The 25907-nt window shown below is 43.9% G+C and overlaps 1 protein-coding gene across 1 annotated transcript in view; it reads right to left on the reverse strand.

The window, feature by feature from the left end:
• kif26ba (kinesin family member 26Ba) overlaps positions 1-25907 on the reverse strand; it is a 119032-nt gene that overhangs the window by 43313 nt on the left and 49812 nt on the right. The window contains exon 4 of the mRNA XM_064332164.1: positions 10373-10539. Within this exon, the coding sequence (XP_064188234.1) occupies positions 10373-10539 (167 nt within the window). The remainder of the gene's footprint in view (positions 1-10372; positions 10540-25907) is intronic.

Raw genomic sequence — 25907 nt, forward strand, 5'->3', positions numbered from 1 at the left:
GACACTGGTCTCTTTTGAAGCTGTAGCCGCTAATGGAAGCCTCTTTTGGTTTCAGTGCTGGTGCTGAAAATGCTTAATGAACCGTTAGCACATAAATGGTTGGGGAAGAAAATGTTTTTAGGGCCTGCAGTAAGTTCATAAAGATGAAATGAAAGGTTAATGAGTGTCTATATTTGATTTATTCCCACATTCGGCGGTGGTTGTGAAGGACAGGGCTCATCTTTGATGGTCTCTCATCACAAAGTTCAAAGACTGATTTCTTAGAATACTGGAAGAAGTCAGCTCATTTGTCGTGGCACCAAACCATAATGCGTGGAGTCGTGATGCATAAATTGGGAGCGTGAAATTTTCTCCAGTGCAGCGAAGGGGAATTCAATGTCTTTCACTTTGAGATGCCTTCTGAAGAAAGCATTTCACACAGCTATTGAACACAGCTTCTGATAACAGTGGAATGTTTCAAGTATTTGGGGACATGACAAGCTGAGCTTTACATACAATACAACCACTAACAGGATTTTTAAAGCTACCTAGAGGTTGTTTCCACTATCGAACTAAAGTGTTTTGGAGTCAGTCAGGATATTCTTGAGGCAATTTGTGTTAGTCTTGTTGAAAACATCCTGGTTTTTAATATTTACTGTATAGTTTGGAAATCTTGGCTATAAATGCAGGAATAATCAGAACAGAATTGTCAAAACTGCAGACAAGTGAGTGGGTAGGCAGCAGAAGATTTATGACTCAGCCCTACGCAGGAAAGCTCAGGCTGTAATAAATGACCCTAGCCACCGTCACCATTCTGACTTTGAGGTTCTTCCTTCTGGACGTTGCTTAAAAAAACCATTGGCAAAACATAGCCTGTACAAAAGGACATTTGCCCCTATGCAATGGAAACCTACTCAATTGGACATGATGATTATGTTGGGACCGTGTATATTTCGCAGCAGCATGTTTTATGTAATGTCATTTGAAATTAGTTTCTTGAGACATGAGATCTGTTTTTAATACTATCGGGATGAGGCCAAAGACAATTTTCCAGCCTCGTTTGGACAATACATTTCTATTCTATCCTATTCTGTTCTGTTCTGTTCTGTTCTAACACCCTCCTAACCCTTTTCATGTTGAATTAAATTTACAATTGACTTATTCCCCTGAAAACATAGTATAAAATGATCACATTTTTTACCGGGTCTCTGATTCCGAGAAGGTGGGCAGGCTACTTAAGCTCTCAGCTTCGAGACAAGAGAACATCGAGGCCAATTAGGCGCGGTCACCGCGAATCCGTTCGTTAGGAGCCGCGGAAATTTCTCGCTTCGGCTCAGCTCGTTACGAGGAAATGAGGAAGCTCTCGGTGAGTCTCGTTCCCAGTGTTGCCGTCGCAGGGACCTCCATTTTAAAAAGGCGGGATAATTGAAACGATTCTGTAATAAATGTGTGCTAGTTCACGTAAGACAGGGTGCCTGAATGATCAATGCCCTCTGGGAAAGCTTCATCCCTGAGGATAGGCAACTGGGGAAAAAGCCTTCCTGGCCCAGCAGGTAAGCCGGTGGGCACCCACAACCTCGAGCTGCACAGAGCTGGCCCTAGGGCTTCAGTGAACCCTAAACCACAATCATGTTGGGGCCCCAAAGTACTCCAACATAAAAAACATTTAAATTGTTGTGTGCCCCAGGGATGGCCCTAAACAACTTTGTTTATGCCAGCGGCCGATTCTGGAGCTACATTACAAAGGCATATTCCCACTTCAGTGACATTCAGTTATTCTACAGAGGGGAGAGGAAAAGGTCTACAGACCAGTGGCCTGGAAAAAGACTGCAGTCGAGGTAGTGCAGGAAATAAAAGCCCACGGCTTTTGCTGCCTTGGAGCAGAATGCCCTGTTCATTATTATACATGCTGTATACAAGGCTGCAAGCTGCCATTAACTACAACAGGGCCATTAGAGTCTGCTCTGAGATTGACATTATAACCCACCAATAGATACAATTCAGGTCACTTTACCTTTTTTGGTTTGTTTGTTTTTTTCTTCTCTTTCCTGCTCTTGTTTATATTTTGTCGAATTTTACACCACAGTCAGTGTTTGGGCAAGGAAAGCCACCTGATACACTGGCACAAGATATGTGAGCTTCCGTTCCGTCAGCAAAAAAAAAAGAAGATATAGGTGGATATTAGTAGTGCAGTTTCATTTTTCACTGAACCTCAGTGACCTTGGATCAGCAATAAAAGTATGATTTTTTTCCCACGCACACCGTTGTTACTGCCTATAACGGCTTTCAGTGTTTCCCAGTGGAAGCAGAATCCAAGGTCAGGTTTGACACGTTACAGCAAAATGTGTGGCTGGGCTCAATGGCCTGTTGTCATAATTAAACTGCCTTGCAGTATGTCCTTCGGTATGAACAACCACTGGATTTACGTTCATATTTTCACACATAGCAGACCATTTACATTACATTGTCAGTACTTAATGTAATTTACAAGAACCAAGATTAAAATCCCTGTCAGGACATTGTGTAAACACCTATTTTTCTGTGGTCCCCTTGAGTACATACCATTACATATTTTTTGTCCTAACAATGCAAAAAAAGCAGTGTTTCTGCCATTAAACTTGGGGTCCCATGTGAATCTGGTTTTTGATGAGCAACTCAAATAAGTGGGTTTTATTTAGTTCTTAACCGATTACTAGTTCATCTTCCATTGACAATTACCTGGTTATATCTTCTTTCAGAAAGGAATGAGCAGTTGAGGGCAGCTGTCCTAATTAATTAAGCCTAATTAGTTGTTTAATTGTTCGATGCTCAATAACGGTGAAAGAATTGCATGACTAATTACACTTAATTACCCTGAGAATAATCGGAATAATCTGTTTAATTAAGAGACACAAATGCACGAAAATGCACTGAGGAACAGCTTTCACGTGAAACTTTCCGTCAGCACACGTGCTGCTCTCTTCCACGAAAAGGCTAATCAAATTCAGATCAATGTTTGGCTTAATTCCCAATCAAACGCTGCAAATCAATATTCAGCCGAAACCTCATTGACACCTAACAGATCAGTATTCAGCGAAAATGTCAACCAAACATAGAAGATCAATGATCAGCTAAAATGTCAATCAAACATAATCCACTGAATCCAGCAGGCATTTAAAGCAGCGCAGGCAATGTTCCAATAGTACAAGGAAGGAATGACCGTGAATGTATTTCCTCCAATAAGAAACAAGCAAGCATTTCAGAGAATGGGAACATCCATCCTTTTTTACTTCATCTGTCCAAAGTGTAATAAACGGATAGAGGCTGTATCCTCCTCATCTCTGGGGATGAGAGCCGCTTTGTTCCGATCCATCACATCCGGGGACGGATGTTTGTCATCGCACTGCTAATGCCGTCTCTCGCTCAAATCCCACATTTCTGCTATTTGCTAAATGGACGGAATCAGGAGCTTTATTGCACTGAATTTAAAGCGGCCCCTTTGCCTGTTGTAGGCCAGGGGGAAGAGAGATTGCTTCATTGCTTCGACCTAAGGATAGCCACCGTTCTTTGAGGACTTTTATTCCATATTTTCCGAGTAGAAAGTGAATGGTCTTTGAGGCGTCACACGGTCAGGCTGCGACTCTAAGATCGTACCACGGGCGCCTGGCAGTTTTTGTTTTTGTGCGCTCCCCTGGCTGCTACGCTCACCCCAGTGGGGTGTCAGGGTTCCTAAGGCGCGAAGCAGGACTGAGCATGCTCACTTGCAACCTCCCTCTGCTTCCCTGATTAAACGTGACCGTAAGTGGCAAAGTCAAGCTGAAAACAGTCCCTTGCACGAGACTGGATGTTCGAAGTGACAATATTAAAAAGAAGAAGAAAAAAAAATCATTACTACTCCATTGCCCCGCCAACCCAAAAATTGACAGCAGCCGCCACGCAGGCCAACGGTAATTTATTCAAAAGGGAATCCTGTCACCGTCCCCCCAATCGGTGCTTCATCTCCCCGCGTCAGCTCGCCACCACTGCATCTCTCCCCGCGCTGAAATTTCGCCAGTGGAGCAGCCGCCATCAAATGCCCCCCCCCCCACCCCGACTCCCGGCCTCCCCCGGGGGGAAACGTTTGCGGAATAAATCAGGCCCGCTCTTTCGGCGGTGACATATTCCGAGTGAGAACACTGCTAATGAAGGCTCTCGCTCCCCGCGCGAGTCTCGGTCCCCGCTGTTCGGTGGCGCGATCGATCATGCTGAGGGAGGAGTGTGTGCGCGTGTGTGCGTGTGCATGTGTGTGTGTGCGCGTGTGTGAGTGTGTGTGCGCGTGTGCATGTGTGTGTGATGCGTGTGTGTGTGTGAGTGTGTGTCGCGTGTGTGTGTGTGTGTGTGTGGGAATGTGTGTGTGCGGTGTGTGCCGTAGTGTGTGTGGGTGTGTGGGCTATGTGTGTGCGCGTGTGTGTGAGTGTGTGTGCGCGTGTGCATGTGTGTGTGTGAGTGCGTGTGTTTGGGAATGTGTGTGTGTGTGTATAGTGGGAGGGGGAAAGGAAAAAGGTCAGCTCTGTTATGAGAAGGATGGGGGACTACCCTCAGCCCTTCTCTTTTGGGTAGCCGAGGGGGGAGGCAGTCAGGGTAAATGGAGTCTTCGCTTCAGTTCTCAGGTGATTAAGGAAAATTTGGTTTGCTTTAAATGCATGAGACTCTGTGCGTCATGTGTCCAATGAGACAGAATTGGATGCAGAAATGCCGGTTTTATATGACTGCACCCACCACCAGCACAACACGCATGTTCACACAGAGAAACGCATGCCCTACGCATATGTTCATACATACACATTCACGCCCGCACACACAAAAGCTCACGCATACAAATTCCCACACAGAGCCCTTTCTGATCCTATACCTGAGGGAAGAATGGAAGGAGGGAGGGAATGAGAAAGAGAAAGGATGGAGACATCCGAGACCGATAAAGAACCCCTCCCTCCCCCCCCCCATTCCTGCCCCCTGTCAGAAAGGCAGTAGAATAAATGTGGTGTCAAATAAGCCAGGCACATGCCAACACACATTTGAAAAATCCGGAAATGTGAAAACATTGCTTTTTGTATTGTGAGGAGTACAAACCTTAAAGGTCTGAATCCCATTAGAACTAGCTCTCCTTTGCTACTGTAATTAGCAAGGGTGGATTTCACCTCCAAATCCCCCAGCGTCCCTCCCCACATATTCCTGTTTGTGTCCCCTCACACTAATGATCTCGGGGGGTGGGTACTGGGGGGAGGGATATAATGGGAGAGGACAGACCAGCAGCCCCTCTAAGAGGTTAGGTTGTGCACGGTTGACCCTGCCATTGTGCTTACCTAACCAACCAGCCGTTATTATAACCCAAGACGTGTGCTGGTAGGGACAGACAGGCTGAAGGGAGGGGTAGGGGGTAGGGAAGGGAGGGGGGGTTTGTTGAACGTGGAGGGGGGGGAGGGCGGGAGGGAGCGGGGAGGGCGGTTGTAATTGAGCCATGGGCAGGTTGTCTTGCGGACCGCAGCGCCGGAGCGCGCCGTCACCATGCCAACACACCTGGGACAGACCACCGGGCAAAGCTGTCGCTGTTCTGGAGGTAAACCTTGTTGGATTCCAGCTTCGGCGGGAGAAACGGCGAAATGCTTCAATTCTCGGAAATCTTATCGATTTCCATAAATGCAAACACGTGTAGCTTTCGGACTGCCAGCGTCCCAGACACAAAGCAATATCGCATAACAACCGCATAAGAATTCACTCAGCCCGTGTCTGTGATCGCTGCTCTGACTGCAAAAGAGCACACTGCACTGCAGCATGGTTGAAATAACAAGATGGACCAAATTGCTCAATATTCTGCTAAAAAAGAGACACGGCATTTATCTTTCATGTCGACAGATGCTTGCTTTTTTTAAAAAGACATGGTGAAGAGCATGAGCTATTTTTTTTACAGCAAGCCACAAGCGCCCCAGTTGGGGGGGGGGGGATTTTGGGAAAGCAGGAAATGTGTAAGCGAATGAGCCAACCTGTGTTCAGCCCTAATGTGCATGGTCTGAGAGTTAAGCATGGCACAGTGGATTGGTCAATGGCTGAGTTGTATGGGTGTCGGTGTGGCATGGATGTGACAGGCAGTAGTTTGGGCATAGCACGGATGTGACAGGTACTGGTTTGGGCATAGCACGGATGTGACAGGTACTGGTTTGGGCATAGCAGGGATGTGGTATGTTGTAGGCACGGGTTACGGTGGGGACATGGCCAGGCTTGGTCATTCGGTATTGTAGGTTTGACCAGGCCTGAATGTGGCACAGTGTGGGTGCAGTACAGTGACCCGGTCCGGTCCGACCCACCAAGCTGGTTACTGAACCCTTTCTGAAATATTCCAAAATCGCCCAAGCAGCTGATGGCTCCACAACCAATAAATCCTGGGTGGTGGGTTGGGGATGCACTGATAAGACCTCCACCTTCAAAGTACCTCACATGAGTGCATCAGTGGCTATAGACCTGGCACAATCTCACAAATGTTTGTATAATGTGCAGTCATATAAATAAACATTTTCTTGTGTGATAATTTTCATATTGTATTTGTATGTGAAATCAAGAAGCTGGTGACTCTGGGCGTGTGAGGTTTTTGTCTTTCTTTTGCTGTCCTCTCTGTTAATATTCCCCTGGCTGATCACAGACAGAGGAAGGAAAAAGAGATAGACTCACTCTGTTGCTCTAGCTAACCGCACAAGCTTCTCTCTGATCGTTGCTCTGGAACAGGGATTCATTTCCAGCGTAGCAGTGAACAGCCAAGCTGCCATGGCTGTTTATTTTAGAATCTGGAATCCTGCTTTGATGAATCATAGGTCCATAACATCGGTCCTTGTTTATGCAGCTAATATTTTCCGGCTTATTAATTAGGAACTTGATTTTGAAATGATTAAAAAATTACAGGGAAAATCTGAGTCAGTGGAAACACACAAATCATAGAACCCAGAATTGTGATTCCAGCTAATTCAGGCTATGACATCTGTGCTATAAACACAGTACTTTAAGAAAAGAAAATTATACCAATAATAAAATGAAGTTCACAGGATTTCTTCGATACAATTTTAAATGGAGGAACAAAACTGTCCTGCATTCTCTCTCATTGAGACCTCAGTCTCTCCTTTGGAAGGTAGGGCTTTGTGGGCATTGTCTACATTTGTGGGATTTTGCCAAAAGCGGTATCATCACCTGATCGTGCACAAGCTAAGAAAAAGAAGCTTATGTTCTTCATAGAAACTGATGCAGCCCCACAGAAACCATTTCTCAGAGCAAGGTGAAAATTTAGCATTTCATCTAAACTGCCTTGAGCTGCAACTGACTGAAGATTCCATAACTGACTCACAGCATGTTGCCCAAATGCAGATGCTGTGTGCCTGACAGTGAAGTGGAATAATTCATCCTGTAAAATACTCTAGCCAGCCTCTTTTCCCCACACAGGAGGTAAGAAAGGGGGTCCAGCTTTCATGTGTGTTCTCTGTCTTTTAAAGTAACAGTAAGTCTTTTCATGGTTGAAGTGGTCAGTCCCAAGTTATTCTTCTATGAATACCCCTTTGGGAAAAACATGCAATATGGGTGGTCAACATGTTTCTTTGAAATATTTAGTGCCTGTTGTCATACAAAGAGAGTGTATGTTTTTACTCCAGATTTTGAGGAGACAGACATCTGTGCTTTGAAACGAATCCTCTCGGTTTAAACTAAACAAACGTCTCATACTTTACTAATGTTCGCCTAACTCAAATAAGTTATGATGAAGTCTACTTATTCTATTAAGATAATATTATGTAGGAGTGGGGCTCACTGATACTGTACTCTTACTAAGAGCAGAGAAACATTTACTATTACTGTGGCAAGACTAAGCCTTTAGTAATGATGCAAAGCCGGAAAAATGTTAACAGAAAATGGGTAAAAATATCAAACTGGAACATTTCCTGTGGGTCTAATTTAAGATAATTGTTCATACAGAATGTATTAATATAAATAGTTATTTTACTCTTTACCATAATGTCTACGGTGTAATCTTTAATAATTACTTTACTTTAACCAAGGTGACACAATGATATATCACTACCGGGGAATGGCCTTGCAACTTAATATGAACCAAATATAGGGGACTAAGCAATCAATCACTTACTGAAATCGTAAAATTTTTACTCTTTATTCTGACATTTTACTTTTGTGATATTGCCAAGCAGAACTAACTTAAACTTTAAGCTGCCTTTGATCAATGTTTTTTTTCTTCATATGTACACTGGCCATATATGCTAATTAGTTCAGCTCAAAAGTACTGGAAAAATTCACCATTATAAGCAGAGAATTCCCTGGAGCAGCTGTGTTAAGTTAATAATTACTGCTATTGTGCCTGCACACATAATTCAGGGCACGCATAATTCAGATTAATACAGAATCACTGTGACCAGAAACAAGCACACAATCGATGTCAGATGTCAGAGGCAAAAGGAACAAACCCGCAGGAACCAACATGGTCCTTCTGGGTTTCTGGAAAAAGCACACCTTGTTCCCAGTGCACGGGGAGCTTAATATGGAAGGGCGGGCCTGGCTTCAGTTCACTTTTAGTCCAAAAGTTATTCTTGCATTCTCACAATCGTGAACAGGATTTGACACTACTTCTATTTTCATTGTTCTTATCCTGCCCTTCAAGTGTCAGACACCAGTGTGTTCTGTTTCTCCTAAAACTTTAACAGATGCTTATATTTGTTATACATTACAGGCTTTTTGTCAGGCTTACTTTTGTTAGACATTGTTAGGGCCAGAGAAACAAGCACTGGATCCAGAGAGATCCAAGGTTTTATATAAATATATACCAACATTTTGCTCTTTGTCAAACAAGTTCTTTTTTTGCTTCATTTGAGTGGAAAGTACCAGAACTAAGAGCAGAGCACAAGTGGGTTTGGGATGAATTTGGGATTAAAGCAGAAAGGTCACTCTGTGTTCCTTGGTGTTAGAAAACTTAATCACACCTCAGGAGTGTGAACCATAGTCCTCCATTATCCTGCACACACAGCACAGGATTCTGGAAGCATTTGAAAAGATGAATGAAAAAATAAGTACCAAATGTGAACTCTGTTGGTTTCTAAAACTGGCCTCACTAATCACAAAGTGTCCTTCTAAAGAACAATTTAACAATGAGGATATCGTTCTGATGCAGAACATTTGCTTAGCACTTCAAACTACATACTGATTAAATAGCAACCAGCAAAAATTATCTTCTATGACATTTATACAGCAGTGTTTATACAGCAATAGACTTTCCTGGAAATTCTTTAATGATAAAAGCTTGGTGGAAGTTTATGTTTAACATACATTATGCAGAGACTAAAGAGGGTTAGGGAGCCACTATTTTATAGTCAGCCATCAAAAGATGATTTGATTGATGAATTGTTGATTATTCTAAACTTATTGCATTATTTATTTCTTACTGTAAACTATAGGCTAAGTCATCTTTTAATGTTCAGTATTTTCATAACCTCTGTCAAATGTTGAATTGCGAGACTTGCTTTATGGTATTATGTATTATGCATTATTCCCAGGTTCTTGTGGAAAAATAATTCCATTCTGAGCAATAAATGTTTCATTCGTTAAATCATCCAAAGGTTTATAACATAACATACATTACATGTATAAAGACTAAAGACAGGTAGGAAGACACTCCTACACGTCATGAAATGTGTGAGAGAAATCATCAAGCTTACAGTACATTGTACCATATGCTACACAGTAAAATATCCTGGGTTAATTTAATTCTCATGAGCCCAAGGGAGATCAAATTTATGCTAAAATAAACTCTCTCAGAATTAACATAGCACTTAATATTTTACTGTGTACCGCATATAAAGTTACATTAACAAATGTAACAAATGTTTTTGTTGGGTCGATTGACTTAGTGTCTCAAGGGACTTTTTGTCCCTTATTTTACATTTCTTTTACTTTGGAATGCCCAGCTTATCGGCCTGTCTTATTGCAGCGACCTCCCGCGTCAACTCAGAAGAGCGGAGGTTGGCAAGCGTGTCCAACAAAGCAGCATGCAGCCAGCTGCTGCCTCTGTTCCCTCAGCCAGTGCAGCAGAAAGAGCTCATCTGCTGCAGGCAGGCCACAGGCAGCCCGTGGAAGAGAGGGGTCCCTGCTGTGTGATGGGGAAAGGGAATCTGAAGACTGATCTGGGATCAGTCTGAAAGGGCCTCAATGCAGGCCTCTCTGCCGGACAGTGCACATACAATGGTACTGTTGATGACACGCAAAAACCTAACAGGTACTGCTGGCCACTGCCAACTGAAAAATGTGTATATTAGTTGTTTGTTATGATGTAAGCTGTGTTATGTGCACACACACATACTAATGCACACACGTCGCATATCGCAAATTGGCATCTTACCTTGCAAAGAAGGAGGCGGCAGCCGAGGTGCCACTAGGGGGCGCTGCGGTGACCACTGGGGCCTGGGGGGTGGGAAAGCTGTAGGGCGGCAGCCGGTCGGCATTGTAGCGGTTGAGCACGGCCTCCGTGAGTCCCTCCCGGCACCCCTCCGAGATCATCTGGGAGATCTGGACCCGAGACAAGGAGGGGGAGGCGAGGTTAAGAGGCTGCAGCCATGGTGCGAGCCATTACAGATGTACAATTTCACGCCTTTCAGCAGAGTAAGATAAACTAGGCTCGGCACAGTCGGAGGCCACCTACACACACAACACACAGTGTGAAGCTATAGAAAATGGAATCATTGGTTCACACTTTTTGCAGGCTTACCCAGGGTGCTGTGCTTGACTTAAAATTCACGTGTTGTGCAGTTGTACCTCAGATGTGCAGTACATATATAAGTACTCATTAAGGTAAAATATGAATGTTCTTTCTTTTTTCTCAAGCATCATCAATCTGTTTTGCTTACTTGCTGAATTGGCTTCTATTTCGCACCAGGTCTCTTTAATCTCAGTGGGAAAGCATAGTTAAACAGCACTTATGTAAAAGAGAGAGGATATCTGGAGCGGTAAACAGCACTGCTGTCTCACGACAATATGGTACCAGGTTCAAATCCCAACTGAGGACATTTCCTGTTGTCTTTTCCATGTTCTCCCCAAGTTCGTGTGGGTTTCACCAGGTACTTTGTTTTGCCCCCACAGCAATAGGCTACCTGGACAGTATAAATTGCCTGTAGGCATGAATGTGTGAGTGAATGGTGTGCGTTGCCCTCCAATGGATTGCCGACCTGTACAAATTGTATTACTGCCTGTCACCCACTGCAAGCTGGGATAGGCTCCAGTCCCCCTGTGTGACCCTGACCAGGAATAAGCCATATAGAAAATGGATGGATGGTATATGCTTTATACTTAAGGCATTTAGATCTGAGATCATGAATATGAGACAATAAATAGAGCTGTAAAATGGTAAAACATATGTGCATATAAATACCATGAAGTAAAACCTGAGTGTGAGTGCTTTTGTCTCATATTCAACTCTGGATTTCAAATCCAAATGCCCTAAGTGAATAGAAAAAATAACTCATTTCACTCCACCATTACCATACTTTTTGGGGGCACTGTATATACAGAAGTTGTGAAGTTTGGCAACTTCTTAAAATAAAATATGTTTGAAGTCAAAGTTAATCAGACAGAGAGAGACATTTGAATGAATATCCAAGCTTATCCAGGCCCGAACCCCAAATAGACAAGGAGCCTTTAGTTCCCTTCTACATAGCCCAAATAAGGACAATGTTCTCACTGGAGAAGAAACAGGCAGACAGAGGGGGTTCACCAGAGGCTTCTCTTTGTTTATGCGGTGTGTCTCGGTAACAGAGGTCAGGTTTGTGATGATAAACCACAGGGTGAACATGAGAAAAGCCAGGTATGTTTCATAGGGCAAACTAGGCTCTGAAAGTGTGTGTGTGCATGCGTGCCTGCGTGCATGTGTGTGTGTGTGAGTGTGTGTGTGTGTGTGTGTGTGTGGCTCATGCATGTAGACCAAAGTCTCACAAGTATGGTCCCTATGTCTCGCAGGCCAGCGATGAATGTATTTTGCATTTTGGAAATTCAATTTTTATCTAAATTCCTTGGAATGCTTAGAGCATTACCTATAGTCACAGCACACTGGACATGACTAATAGCCCTCACCACACTGGCGCATTTATCAAGTAATACCGTGTCACATGATGCCCAGGGCAGGCCAAAAATAAGAATGAAATCACGAGACCTCTGATCTGTGCCCAGTAGCACACTATCTGAGGTCAAGCAGACAGGAGAATCCAAACTGAGGCCTGCAAATCCTCCCTCGCCCCATCCTCCAACCACTTCCCTGTAAAACGACCGACGCACTTTAAAGTTGACAAGCTGACAACACTGTAATCTCCAGTTCGGTCAATGTGGGCACCCTGGACTGCCCTAATAATAGGCCTCCTGTCATGCATAGAGATTAGGCCTATCCGCTGATGTAGAGGATGAAGATGAGGGGCAGCATGGGGAGGGGGGAAGGGGGGTTTGTCGCTAAAACTGCCCCAGACCTGTTTAAGGCGACCCCTCCAGAGCGCCTTCCATGAGTGATGATCCACACCTCCATATTGCCACACATTTACACGCTCCCCCAAGGGAGCTAAACATTGCTCCTCCACATGGCAGGGGAGAGACAGAGGTGTGAAAGGGGGAGATGGGAAAATGCACAGAATTGATGCATCACAACAAATGCATCTGAGTAACTTTTTCTGTCACCGCTTCCTGGTGTGGGGGGGGGGGGGGGTGGAAGGGGGGGTTCATGAAGCGGGATTACTGAGTTGCATTGAGTAAAAGGTCTTTCTACTTTAGTCCATGATCCAGATTTTGGCGGGTTTTACTCAGTGCAGTTATCCAGCTAACTTATTAATCCTGCTTCGTGAAACAGGGCTCTGGACCCTGAGACATCCACGTTGTTTTCACCCCTCATTGTTTTGGTAAAGGACAAGGCCTCATTTTTCCCATTTCTGCCCTCCCACTGACCCCCTAACCCAAAAAAAAACAGCAGTGACAGCAGTGTTTACCTCACTGTAAGCTGAGCAGAACACAACAATAAGGATGAGATTTCCAACAGGCCTTTCCTGTCTATTCTCTCTATTTAGGTCTCCTATGGGCCCTGTCACCAGCAACCCCCACTGCCCTCATTGGGTGTCACGCACTGGGAGACGAGGCTTGCGTGACAAGAAGAGTCACTGCAACTGAGGGCGTTTTGGGAGGAGAGGCTTCAAGAGCCAGCAGTTTGAGTGGGGCGTCATCGGCGCCATTGGCGTCATCAAAAACACCAGGGGGAGAAGAGGAAGGTCCCGACCACCTGATGTATTGGGCAGCTGCTGTGCATATTCTGGGTGAACCAGATAAAACTGGCTTTTCATAAATTTAATTACACAGGAGCAAAATCACTATGACTGCTGGCTGAAATGGTTTATGTAGGTTCAGAAGAGTCATTGATTGATTTATGGAGCAACACAGACTGTTATACAGCATTTGCCATTTCAGGATGGGGGATTATATTCATGTAGTCACAATTTATACCAGTGGCCCATTCGCACTGTAAGAATATAGCTGATTGATTCATTGCTCCCTACTCCTTTCGACTTTGTCAGGAGGAAGATGGCACCCCTGTCTGGCCGTGGCACAGAAGATGGGCACTGCTGCCACCACGCCAGTCAGATCACTTGGGAGCATGGGGCTCATTTGCCATCTGTTGTGCAGGAATGAGAGAGAGGATCATTGAATATCGCGACCATCACTCAGATAGATTCTCCCTCTCCCTCTCCCTCTCCCTTTTTCGCTCTTCATTATTTGTTCTGTTTCTTTCTCATATGGCTCTCTCTTTCTCCATTGCTCTCTCTCCCTCTATTGTTCTGTTACTTGATTTTTCTGTTGCTCTCTCTCTCTGCCCTCTCTCGTAGCTACAGTAGGAGAGAAAGACCCAATTGTTCTCCTCAGTGACAACAGTCTGGATTCACCTTAACTGTGACCTTCACGCACAGTCCACTTTAACAGATGGCTAATGCAGCGCAGATTTTTTTTTTTTTAAAACCCTTTTCACCCAGCTTTATTGTGATCGTGAGATATCCAAAGCTAATTTCAAGATCCTGAGATAAAAACAAAACAAAAAATTGCTTTCTATCCCACCCTGCCCTCAACAAGGAGCTGCTGAGTGACAGGGTCTGCCTTTCACTTCGTCCTTTGATTTATTTTGTGCCCAAAGTGCGACATTGTGTCCTTCTTTCATGCCCTTCCACGGTCAAATACAATGGGTTTTGAAAAGCCCAATTTAACTAGCAGCTTGGTGGGAAAGACCAGTCACGTTTCGTGTATTTAATGAAAATGTTCACAAAAACATGTATATTCCCTCATTTTCTACTTCAGTTCACTCCCAGTGCAAGCCTAGTTCATTAAGGTGCCGTTAATTAAATCAAATTTTAAAATATGCAGGGAAATACAGGAGTGAATTAAACCTATTCTTGAAAATGATGTAAGCCTCAACCCCATTGGCTGATGGGAGAGAGGTTTCAGCTCGGCATTCCGAGCAGCAGGGCTGGGAAGTGTGCAGTTTTATGTCTCACAAGAGGCCAATGACTTAACTGAGGGCCAGTCTCCTACCGTGTGTGACTGTCCTGATTTTATTTACTGCTCGACCTGGCAAGACTATAAAATCCCACACAGAGTCAGAATGCATTTATAGATTATTGATTGGATGGCTTTATGGCGCGAGTACAATATTTTGTTGTGTGTGTGTGTGTGTGTGTGTGTGTGTGCGTGCGTGTGTGTTGAGTGACTGTTGAGGTTCTAAAAGTTTAACTGCAGTGTTATGAACCCAGTGAGCCATTCCATCTGCTCTGTATTTAATGTAAGAGAAGAAACTGGACTGGAGTGCAGCTCCTGCACATAAAAAACAAAACTAATAAATAAAAAATCGGAAGATTATAGTAACAGTTCCCTATTGGAGATTACAATTGGTTATTACTGATTCTCATGTATACTAATTTTATTCATGCCTTAATTAGCATAAAAGTATTAATACCAGGCTTGACGTAGAAGCAAATATATCCAGCAAAACAATAGATATCATTGTTGTCACTGTTAGAAGCTTTTTAAATCATTGAGGGGAAAAAAAAAGACACTGCACATTTGCTCAGTAAACGCCCTTGTGAAGGACAATTTTCACAAATGAACGTCATACATGTTCAGCAACCCATTTACACCGCGGCATTTTTTTTTTTACAGGAGCAATCGAATGAAAACCCGTGACCCTGGAGGCCTGCGGGACGAAAAGCCGTGGCCATTACACGACGCGCTGCCCAGCGCCCGACGATCAAATTGGCCTCTGGTCGTGAGTCCGTGATAAAGCTGACAGAGGGCCTCTCTCGCCTTCTTTAATTGCGCCTGAATGAAAAACGATGGCGTGCGCCTCGGAGCGAGCGCCATCCATTCATCACCGCGCGGCGCTCGCCCCGCCGTTCCCGCATTTCTGCGTGCGCCCGTGGGCGGGGGGGTCAGCGCGTCGGCGTTCAACAGCCTGTCTTAAACCCCCCCCCCCCGCACCCCCGAAGCCCCCCCGTACCCCTGTAGCCCCCTGGGGTGCGAGGTGCCCAGGTGAGAAGACAGGTGGGATGGAGATGAACGAGGAAACGGGTGGGTGTCGTTGAGGGAATCCCCTCAGTGGGGCATTTGTGTATGTGTGTGTGTGTGTGTGTGTTACCCAAATGATTGTAAGATAGTTAAAAATAACCACCGAGCAAGAAGTCCCCTTGTCCCACCCCAATCCCAGCTTCCCTGTCCTAGCCCAGAGGGGGTGCTCATTTGTCTTAATTAAGGTAGGAGCATTTCAGCCCTCCCCCACACGATCCCTCCACTCTTTCTCACTGTCTTCCCTTATTCTTTCTCAGGCTGCTGTAGCGGCAGAGAGGGTACGTAAATCTGAGGCGGAGGGTGTGCTTAATCCTGAAGTTTGGAAACAGTCACATGTCGGCGATTAGAGCCAGGTTTTGCTGGAAGAGTACTGAACTGCAAGGGCAAATACAGCGTGTTCACATTGGTGCAGTGAACTGTGTTACGATAAACTGGAGGTTATTATTTTGAATTCAGTTCCATTTGCTTCAATGTCTTTATAATCCCCATGGTAAATACGTATGATTGTACTCATTTATAATATGTAAATGCAGTATGTAAATAAAGTTAAAACAATAACAATTACATGAGAGCTCCAGGACCTCCCATTAATGCAAGATTTTGCATGGAACTAAAATAGTCCTTGATTTTTCATATTTTATTTCATCCCTGTTTGGAAAGCCCAGTCGTGTTTGTAGGACAATCCCATCGCTGAGATATCCTTCATCAGTTCGGGGAGGGCACACTAGTGTGCGCATCCTGCGGAATGCCTGTTTCTAGCCGCCCTCTCAAGAATGCTGTTTCTTTTTTTTTTCCTTTCTCTTTTTCTATATTTTTCCGGGTCTCTCTGGGGTTCTGTCAACTACAAACCTTGACAAGTGGAGGAAAATATTGCTTGTGATGTTCAATGTCAATCTGAAGCACAACATCACTTCATGGCTACTGGTGCATGTCAAAACTCAGCTCAGCATGTGCTGGCAAGGTCGTAACGAGAATAGAGACTTTCAGCGTCATGGTTCTTGCATCCCAGTGGCACTGGGCATTGTTAGCCAAATAGAAATGCACAGCACAGTGACATACAGCAAATATGACAAGGCAGGTTCATACCAAAAAAATCCGCTTTCTTGCCAGAACTGTCTTTCAAAAAGCGGGAACACTCCCCTTGATACCAGCTGACGAGCGTGGCGGGAGGGTGTGACGGCTTCACGTATAGGCTTCCATATGCTTCCTCGGTAGAAAATTCTTTGTTAAATAGAGCCAGCCCAATGTTATTGCTGCGCTATTATTTAATTGTCTACTATGTGGAACATAGGCAATACAGCACGGGTTTGTGAATACATAACGTAATATTGTGCTTGATAAACTGGTCCTTTCTGTTAGTGTTTAAGACTTTCTGTGTCTTCAGGATGGGGGGACACAAAAGAAGTGGAGAGGTGGTGGGGGAAGGTGGGGTTATATCTGTCCCTCTCTGAGTGGAGAGGGTTTACGGCAAAGTGCTCCACTCTGAGTCGCTAAAGGGAACGCAGGGCCTCATAAAGAGCATTAAACTCTGTGTGTGGCATTGAAATTGTTGTTGTAGCCCGGCCCTTGTATCAGGGGTAATTTTCGCTATCTGAGGAGCTCGTCAAAGTGATGTTCGAGGGCTTCCTGCACTCCAAAGTACTCCCTTGGGCACATGGGCAGAGGAGAAGAAGTGAAGGGAAAAACAGAGCTGGGGCCAAAGTAAACAGCAGTGAAAAGAGCAGAAGACACAGAGGACTCATTGAGATGAAGGCGGAGATAGGGGGATTTAACTTTCATACGCAGAGAGACAGAGACAGAGAGACAGAGAGGGGCGAAGGCAAGAGGCCAAAATAGAAAGAAGAGAAGGGGGGAGTGAGAGTGAGAGGCCAAAAAGAAAAAGAGAGAGAGGATGAATCAGAGGAGCTGGTTGTTCTGCCATTTCTTTTCTTTTTTTTTGTTGAAAGAGTGATGATCAAGGTCAATGTTGTCCGAGGGCCCAGTCAGCTGTTCCCTCTGTCTTATCGCCAAGAACATCCTGTTTGGTTCCCGCACTTCGCCCGTCAGAGCTGCCAGGATATCTGACTGTAAACAATGGTCACCAAGACTGAGTCCTCACAAGGTTCTGCATGCATATTTCTAAAACTGTGTTTTTTCAGCAGCATGCTTTCAATGGCATAGTTTTTCAGTTGATATAGAATGGACTGAACTCTTTGATGCATAGTAGACAGGGGATAGTCCCGGGATACTTATTTTAGGCAGAAATGGAAGTTTAAGAATTTTTTGATAACCACAATATAGTGGGACACAGTTCCAAAACATACAGTCCGAAATCAGTTAGACAGGGAAGACCCCAAAAAAAGCATGAAAAGGACCAATTAGTCTGAAAGTTTAATGCTCTGATAAATTGAGATTAATGCTTTTTAAACAGCCTATAATACATGAATGTGTGATACTAAGTATGCGAGAATATGCATTGATGTTGCTGCACTTGGATTATCCCAAACCAGTTTCTTACCAGTTGATTATTTTGCATTGGAAAAAATGTGTCTGATGTTAGCGGATGTTTCACTGGACCCTAAGGATAATTACCATGTTATTAACATGTCATTAACACAATACGACTGTTCGATAAAAGTAAGGATACACATATTGTACACAGTTTTGTTTGTAACACATAGGTCTGTGTTCACGCTGCAGCATTCATCCAGAATGCTGCAGCGCGTCTGGTCTACAACCTCCCCAGACATTCCCATGTCACCCCCCTGCTCACTGACCTCCACTGGCTGCCTGTTATGGCTCGCATCAAATTTAAGTCCTTGGTGCTTGCATACCAGGCAGCTAAGGGGTCAGCACCAGGGTACATTCAGAGGATCATCAGACCCTACACACCAGCCAGACCTCTCCGTTCTGCCACCTCTGGACGCTTGGCACCTCCCCCTCTTCGCGTCTGCACTTCCCGCTCCCGTCTGCTGTCTGTCCTGGCCCCTCGCTGGTGGAATGACCTCCCCGTGATGGTCAGAACAGCAGAGAATCTCACCACTTTCAAACGCAGACTGAAGACTCATCTCTTCAGGCTGCACCTCTCCCCACCCCTCCCTAGCCTATAGTTCAGCTCATTGTACCTAGCTAGGATAATTTGATTATGTTAGTGTATCTGGTAGGATTGTTTTTGTATGATTAGGTGTGATTCCAGTGCTAGTTTGTACTTTGTACTTGGTAGGATTCTTGCTGCTGAACAAGCTTACTCTACAGGGTTGGAGTCCTGATCGATGTGGTCACTTCTGGCACTACGATCCTTACTTCACTCTAGTGTTTCTTTTGCGCCTCTACATCTTGAAACCTATGCACTTGTTGTACGTCGCTCTGGATAAGAGCGTCTGCTAAATGCCTGTAATGTAATGTAATGTAATGTTCTTATTAACATGTAATTACATGGTGTAAGTCTATATTTTTGTAGCATTATATTAAGTGCGTGAATCTCACTCTCTCATACATGGTGTAAAATACTTTGCCGACAAATAAAGAGAGGAATTTACTGAATGAATCTAACTCTGCTTTTTTCTATTTAAAGGTCCTTCACCATTCGCCTGCTTTTGATTTATCCCTGCAACAAAGATGCACGCAATGGGCCTCATGTACAATGCAATGCCTGTTTGCCAAAAACAAAAAAAGCGTTTGTCTTTTTGTTTGTTTCTGTTTTATTCCCCAGAAACCGCCAATCTTGTGAAGCCCATCTATGCTTCAAATTAAATTATGGACACAGCATTCCTCAGGCTAGTGGTACAGTATGTAAAAAAGTCGCTTTTAAAAAGAAGTAAATAGCAAGCTTGTTTCACAGTCTGCAGAATCAGCGGCGACAGTATATCAGGCAACAAGCGTTAATTACTGCATGATGGGCTACTTCGAAATGACGGTAGTAGATTACCGTGCTTGTAGAATAAAGAGACCTTTTAAGGCTGCTTCTTTTTTTATGAGGACAACCTATTCTACAAGCAGGAAGACACACATCTCCATTCATTTGGCACAGCAATGAATTCCGCATATCAGCGGTGATTTATTGTTATCATCCTTATTAATACCCAGAAGTCCTGCGCGGATGGATGTATCCCCTTGGATAATGGCGGGACAGCGGTAATGGCTGCGTGCTCGGTCCTCATTGGCCGGCCCATTTGTTTGATTTATTATTCAGCCGTACTCTCTTCCCTATGAAAGGTCATTAGTGTGCAAGTCACATGGTGCTGGGAGAGAGAGCGGCTCCATGCTGATCCGCTGCCCACAGTTTCCTTAATCAGGATGCACATGTACTGTACCATTGGCCCACATGAGTCACCAAAATAGTGAGCAGTGTGCATGTAGACATAGGTTTGTGCATGCGCAAATGTATGTGTATGTGCGTGTGGCACGTCTGGGTGTTTGTGTGCACAAGCACGCAGGCTCTTTGTTCTTGTGTGTATGTGGGTGAAGTATCTGCATATATTTGTGCCCTTTGTGCGAATGTGCAGTGGAGCAGGGCGGCTAACAATCACCCTTGTGTAAGCACCTTTTGCCAGCTATCGATGTCAGGACAGCTTGCTTTCCCAAGAGTGTTTTAGGTAAACAATCCAAGGGTAAAAAGAGCACAGGGAGAGACCATGGATTTGCAGTCAGGCTAATTCATTAGGAGTTTTAAAAAATACCTGGCTGCTGCTGTAGCTTGTGTGTTTAGCAAACACAACCACTGATTTGTTTGGGATTAGGGGCTGCATTAACTTCCATCAGGCACTTTGGCATCAGACACAAGATGTTCAGGTATTTTTAAACAGTGATTAAGCTGCATACAGAATATTAATTATAGTAGTCAAGAAAGCAGACATACTATAGAATTGTAAGCTTAACTATGGTACTTAACATGAATTCCTTCAGTGTATTTCCTTCAGTATAAATTGATCATTTTCTAAATTTGTGCAAGTACACAGTACAATGTCCAGTGTTAATTTAATAATTAATAGACAATCTAGTGGGATCAAATTTTATCTGTTAAGAGGTGAATTAACACTGGACATTGTACTGTGTATAAAATAATTTTGAATCGATTGTCTAACACAGGTATTCATGTTTCTTCCACTTTATAATATAATGTATATAATGTATAGTTCTGTTTCTAGGCCAGTCTCATCAGCAGCCTTTGTGATGTTCACATAAGCACACCCTTTCCTCCTCCGAAGCGCTTACTGCCAGCCACAACTGCTTCACTCACTGCAGGCTGAGTAAAGCCGAGCTGCACAGCCGGTGCATTGAAGGAATACGCTTTATCTCCAGCTGGCTTTTGCAGAACACCGGTGCCCGACTGACCACAGGAAGCCGCTGGTGTGTGACGAGACACAGACAAACCGGCCAACCGAAATTCGCCCGCCCGGTGCGATGCCCCGCGCAACTGCGCACTGACCTGTGGCGATGCTGAGCGGGCCGGCGCTCTCTGGATTTCCCACAAAGCCTCGGGGCACGTCTGCAAGTCGAAACACTGTTTCTACCGAGCCACCGGGCGGCTCGAGTGCCTACGCTAGGTTACGTTACCATCTGCTAAACAAATTAAAAAACAGTGCCGCTTCACTGAACCTGTCCTTCTTCCCTACTTTGCGTTCGATGCCATAGACGACTGTGTTTCCTCTCTTGTTGATCTAGGAATCCCTGGCACCGGTCATGCTTGGTCTTCATTTCACCCTGCTGCTCACACTTATCCGGTTTGCTGGAAAGCTACCTGGTCTTTACCCTATATCATCCCCAAAGAACTGGAGCTCACCATAATGTCTAGCAAACTACCAATTTACTGATAAATGTGAATCATTTCAGCAGCTGGACAGTTGTTGCAAAAGAAAAAACAGCCAAGGAACAGGTAAAAAAAAAAAATGACTTGGAACAGTGTCAACAAACGTGATTTAGAACAGGAGGTTCTGAGATCTCACTAATGGGGATGGCGAAGCCATCCATGCGACAGAAATGCAGTAGACGGATGGGCTGTCTACCTCCGGTCACTCCCATCCTCTGTCATGCGCCAGCTCAAATCACCGTATTCTCAAAGGGAAAAAAAAGATCTTTCCTTATCTCCTCTCCCACCTTCCACTGTAGCCAGAACACTTTGATAACGGAATTCATTAGTGCTGTGTCGCCCCCGGCCTTGAAAAATGACCTTGAATGAAACGCGGCACGAAAAGGCAAATGTGTGTGAGTGACTACGTAAGGAAGGCTCTCCCAGTAGTTTTAATTACCCTCTTTTGCGTTATTACTGTCCTACTAACCTAGTACTGTCAGCCACTGGTTTGTATAAACATGTGAGGGCATGCTGATAAGGACTGCACTTACAGTATGGTGTGGCCATTTTGTAGTGTGGCGTGTACCATCTCTGTTCTATCTGTGGCTCGCATCTTTTATTTTGAATTCATGCCTTTCTTCTTCTTTCTCTGTTCCTTTCTCTCCTTGTCTCTTTCTGGCATATCGTTCATACAGGGCTGAAGACAGGCTCTCGCTTTTCCTCTGGTTTCCATATTGTGCACAGCTATGTATCTCGGGCGAACGATCAGTGTGTGCTTTGCCGCCAGTCACATTGGACATGACTAGCCTTGTGACTGGAGTGGGTCTTATTGCATTTGTGTTTAACGTGAGCAGAAGCCAGAAACTGATTCGTTCCACAGTCCTGGTTAATGTGGAAATCAGACAGAAGTAAATCGGCTGAAAATGTGCTCCTTTCTTCTTTCATCAGTTGAGCTCCATCACCCGAAACCCCGTGTAAGCTGAACAGCATTTTTAAAGTCTTTTCTTTACTCACTCTTCACCATCAGAATCTGTGCATCTGTGTCATTACCTTTGATCTAGCTATTCTTTCTGTTTCACTGCTATCGCAAGCCTCCCTCAAGGCTAAAATGCTGTATGAGACCTATGCTCTCCTGTAAGGTGCAACACGGTTATCGTTTTTTAACTCATTTTTTTTTACTCAATAGTCATCTGCCTTGAGACAATAACAACATCAAGCACATTATACACAATGGCAGAACCCGGCCTCTGTGTACTGCCTCCGGCTTAGACAGAGCACTCCAGAGTTAATGAAGAGTGCCCATTTCTTGCTACAGTTACTGAGTGAGTCACAGTGGCCAACAGACTGTTAAATGTCTTTCTACATCAGGCCTTAGGCTTCTGCTGTGGCCGACTGATGCCATTACCGATTCTCTCCATGCCATACATGTACAGGTAGTGGCAAAAAGGCAGAAACACTTGGGTAAAAAACTTTATTAACAAACTTTACTGAAAGCATGGGAGTTACACCATGTTCTCGACAGAGTGACAAATGCACAGGATGCGCACACTCAAAGAAGCCTACAGACCTGAGTGCTTGGCTCCAGCAGTAAAGGGTGCTGGTGGGAGGGAAGGGGTGTCTTACACAAGGACAGTGCTCTTCTCCACTGAGCATTTGTGCTCACTGAATGCATCAAACCATTCGGTGACCACATGTTGCCATGTTAGCACCAGGGACCACCACAATGTTATGCACATGTCTTGACCTTCTCGGTCACCAAATCTGCACCCAATCAAGTATTTCAAAGGGGGAATCTGGAAAGACATCTGAGACAGTATTTTTCCACCTCCATAAACAAGGTATGAGTTTATTGACCTTCTTGTGGAAGAATGGTCCCGCCTTCCTCCAGCAGAATCCCACACATGGATTCTACGCCATAGCGGATACAAGCTGTTCTGCTGGGACACGGTGGCCCAACTTCATGTTAGTAACTTAATATTGGGTTTCCACCTGTTTTGGTCGTTGCTACCTGTGTGTCCATATGGACAGTAGATGTCTGTACATATGCATAGAGGGGAGATTTATGTAGGCCATATAGAGAGGGAATGGTGAGTTCTACTGTATGCTTTTTTTTTTTTTTGCTTTATGTGTGCATGTGAATACAGGTGGGATACAGATGGAAAAAGTCAGATATCCAGATAGCTTAGGTCTGAAAACCCTAGCAATGGGGAAAAAGGGGTAAAAGCATAGTTGTACATCACTGAAATATATGGAGAAACAGGTACTGTACAGCGAAGACGCATTGCATTATAAATATTGCAATATAAATAGAACAGCGATAGAAATGCACCTCTTTGATTGACTATGAGCTCAAGTGAGGCCACAGAAGCCAAGAGGAGAAACAAGTGGCTGGAAGCTATTGACATAATATATACCAATGCAATGGTTCAAGTTATCTGCTCTGCTGAAAATTCCAGCTTAAATCAGCCTAAAGCGGTCATGCTGGGTTAAGCTGTGTTTTTAACACTTTTAGCTGGTCAACCAGCTATCTACCAGCTGACCAGCCTACATGGTCAGATAGTCAGTTTGACCACCCAATTACTCTGCCAGTTTAACCAGTTTTTATTAGCCACAGACCAGCTATGATCAGCTGGAAGAGTCAAAAACACATTAGTATCCCAGCTGGTCTTAGCTGGAATTTTCAGCAGAGTACGCTATTTAATCCTTGTTTGATTTCATACAGAAATCCTAGCCAGGTTATAACAATCTTTATGCTGAGTGCACCCCTCGGTGTGTGGGAGTATTGTATGATAGCCACTGCCTTAACATAGTTATTTTATAATATTTTCAAATAAAAAAATCATGCATAGTATGCCTTTAAAAATGGTATTTCGCTGAGCCACTGACCTTTCCTGTCAAAGTGCTTCTATACCACCCTGAAAAACTAAAATGCTACTGATGAATACCAAATCGATTATTTTGTTAAAACATTTCTCTGTTGAATTTAATGAAGCCATCTTTTGTTGCTAGATGTCAGACATACTTTTTCCGTATATTAACCAATGTCCATTTTAGCCAACTACTCTATGCTGTATTCTTAGCAGAGTGCTATAGAATCCATAATTTATAGTTTGAGGTTAAATGTAGTTTAGTGTGCAAAGGGAAATGGACTATAAAATGAACTGATCGCTGAATGGCACAACACACTTGTCAGTCATAGGTGGAGGGTAAAACGAAGAACTATTTCACCTCGGAGAGTGAATTTATGATGGGCCTATAAACCATATACAGTATACTTACTAGGATGAGATATTTTATGACTAGGCATTTAGTGAAACATATCTGACAACATAAACAGCGATGACATAGCCAACTCAGTTCCTTTTAAATTGGACAAGCAACAATCTATAACCCCTCCTCCCTTCACATTTTCCAGCACCCCCATTGTGGAGTGTCACATAGAAAACTTTAAATTACAGCCACATTTAATGAGACCAAAGTCACTTGGTTTGAATCGGTTGCTGATCTTGCAAAAACAAGAGCTAGGAGACTGTGGTATGCCAGACACGGAGATTAAGGACCACTAGTCTATTTTATGTCTAATTCCCAGTAGTCTCACTAATACAAAGACACCATAAGCCAGCACACGACCACTTTTGTTTATGAAATCTAAAATGAATACATTCATAGATGAAATTTAATTAGTTGATTAGCTAAGTTGCTAACAAGTGATACTCAGAGCCCTATGGAAGCTGACTAGCTACAACTATCCATGATACCTTGAAGACTTCTAACATCGCAGTTGTTTCTGTGTCCTTAGCTTATCATACAAAAAAGAGGAAAATAGCAATGCTTGGCTCTGAAACAATCCATGAAACAACGAAAAATTCCCTTGGAAATTGAGTAAGAATGTGGTAATTAAACAGCTAACTCGCTTTGGTTAACTAGCTTAATACATTGTAAAAGCAGGTCTTACAAAACAAAAGCATAATAGGTGGGATCCCACGGCTGTTGTTCATTACTTGCTTGAATCCTTGTTTGATGATTAACAGGACTGAAAGATAACAATATATCAGAAGAAAACTGCCCAAAGCCTAATGAAATCAATCCAAGTTACCAGACACTATTGTGCCTGTTCAATTTCATGAGCCGCTTGAGCTGTCAGCACTTTTAGTAGCATTTCATTAGTCTTTACTCGGCCGTTGTGCTTGAGGAACCAATGAAATGCCTCCAAAGGTGAAAAAATGTCCTGCCTCAAGCAACTCCCGAAAATGAATGGGGCCATTATGCGCTCATCTGAATTCAGTTTTAAATATTTTTGGAGAATGGAGAAGACCAGTTTGAATTGAAAGTCAGTCTAAGAAATTGTGGGCAATATTGTAGTATTGTTGAGATCCTTCACACTGTCAATGAATTGTCCAGTGTTATTTCACTGGAGTGGGGTCCACAATAGGCTGTGATGCTTTTGTGGCCTTTAAACCACTGCAAGTGTCATAAAAAAAATTACAGACAATTCTCAAAGCAGCCTCAATGGGTGGAAAGCATATGAAAC

Source organism: Anguilla rostrata, chromosome 1 (assembly GCF_018555375.3).
Source record: "Anguilla rostrata isolate EN2019 chromosome 1, ASM1855537v3, whole genome shotgun sequence".
NCBI classification, from domain to species: domain Eukaryota; kingdom Metazoa; phylum Chordata; class Actinopteri; order Anguilliformes; family Anguillidae; genus Anguilla; species Anguilla rostrata.